General features: G+C 70.5%; 1 protein-coding gene across 1 annotated transcript in view; it reads right to left on the bottom strand.

Moving 5' to 3' along the window:
• Positions 1-719, bottom strand: part of LOC104286452 — a 36,812-nt gene that overhangs the window by 33,626 nt on the left and 2,467 nt on the right. Inside the window, exons 2-3 of the mRNA XM_009885048.1 lie at positions 443-656; positions 74-269 (exon numbers count right to left, since the gene is read on the bottom strand). Of these exons, the coding sequence (XP_009883350.1) occupies positions 74-269; positions 443-656 (410 nt within the window). The remainder of the gene's footprint in view (positions 1-73; positions 270-442; positions 657-719) is intronic.

The raw sequence follows: 719 nt of genomic DNA, 5'->3' as shown, positions 1-719 counted from the left end.
CAGGCGGGGCCCGGGGAGCAGCCGGGCTCTGAGGGGCCGGCGAGGCTGCGGCCGGCCGGTCCACGCAGCGTACCTTCTGCGTCGCCTCCAGCATGGCCTCCATCGGGAGCAGGTCCTCGCCGGGTGGGCTCAGCAGGGTGGGCCCCAGGCAGATGGCCAGGTTGCAGCTGGTCATCCTGCTGGTGGCCACGTGGCGGCTGATGTGCTGGAGGAGGCCCAGCAGCCGCTCCAGCAGGAGGAGGTTGCCTGCAGGCAGCTTCTGGACCACCCTGGGGAAACAGGAACACCAAGCAGACTCCTCAAGCAGCCGTGCCCCTGCCCAGGCTGTCCCGAGGCCGGAGGGAGCCAGCGGAAGGCAGCGTCGGTGTTGCCCAGCTTGCCAGGGGCTGTGGGCCAGCGCTCGGGGCTCCTGCTCCACAGCCCGGCCGCCGGCCACACTTACGCTCTCAGCTCCTCCATCCGCTCCTCCCTGCTGCTCTTCTGCATGGCCGCCATCCATTCCTCGTAGAGGTCCGCCACCAGGAGCTTGGCGGGGATGCTCCGGAGGAAGTCCTGCGCGGCCGAGGGCTGCGGCTGAGCCTTGGAACCGTGCTGGCCAGGCAGCAGCTCCTCCCGCGGCACAACAGGGTACGGAAGGTCAGGGCAGGACAGGTCACCTTCACGAGGACGGCAAACAGCGGCGCAGGGCAGCTCCGCAGCCCCACGCCTGCGCAGCGGTC

This window comes from Charadrius vociferus, unplaced genomic scaffold, assembly GCF_000708025.1.
Source record: "Charadrius vociferus isolate BGI_N301 unplaced genomic scaffold, ASM70802v2 scaffold740, whole genome shotgun sequence".
In the NCBI taxonomy this organism is placed as follows: domain Eukaryota; kingdom Metazoa; phylum Chordata; class Aves; order Charadriiformes; family Charadriidae; genus Charadrius; species Charadrius vociferus.
The sequence above is the reverse complement of the archived record's forward strand: the minus strand, read 5'-3'. Positions and strand labels throughout refer to the sequence as shown.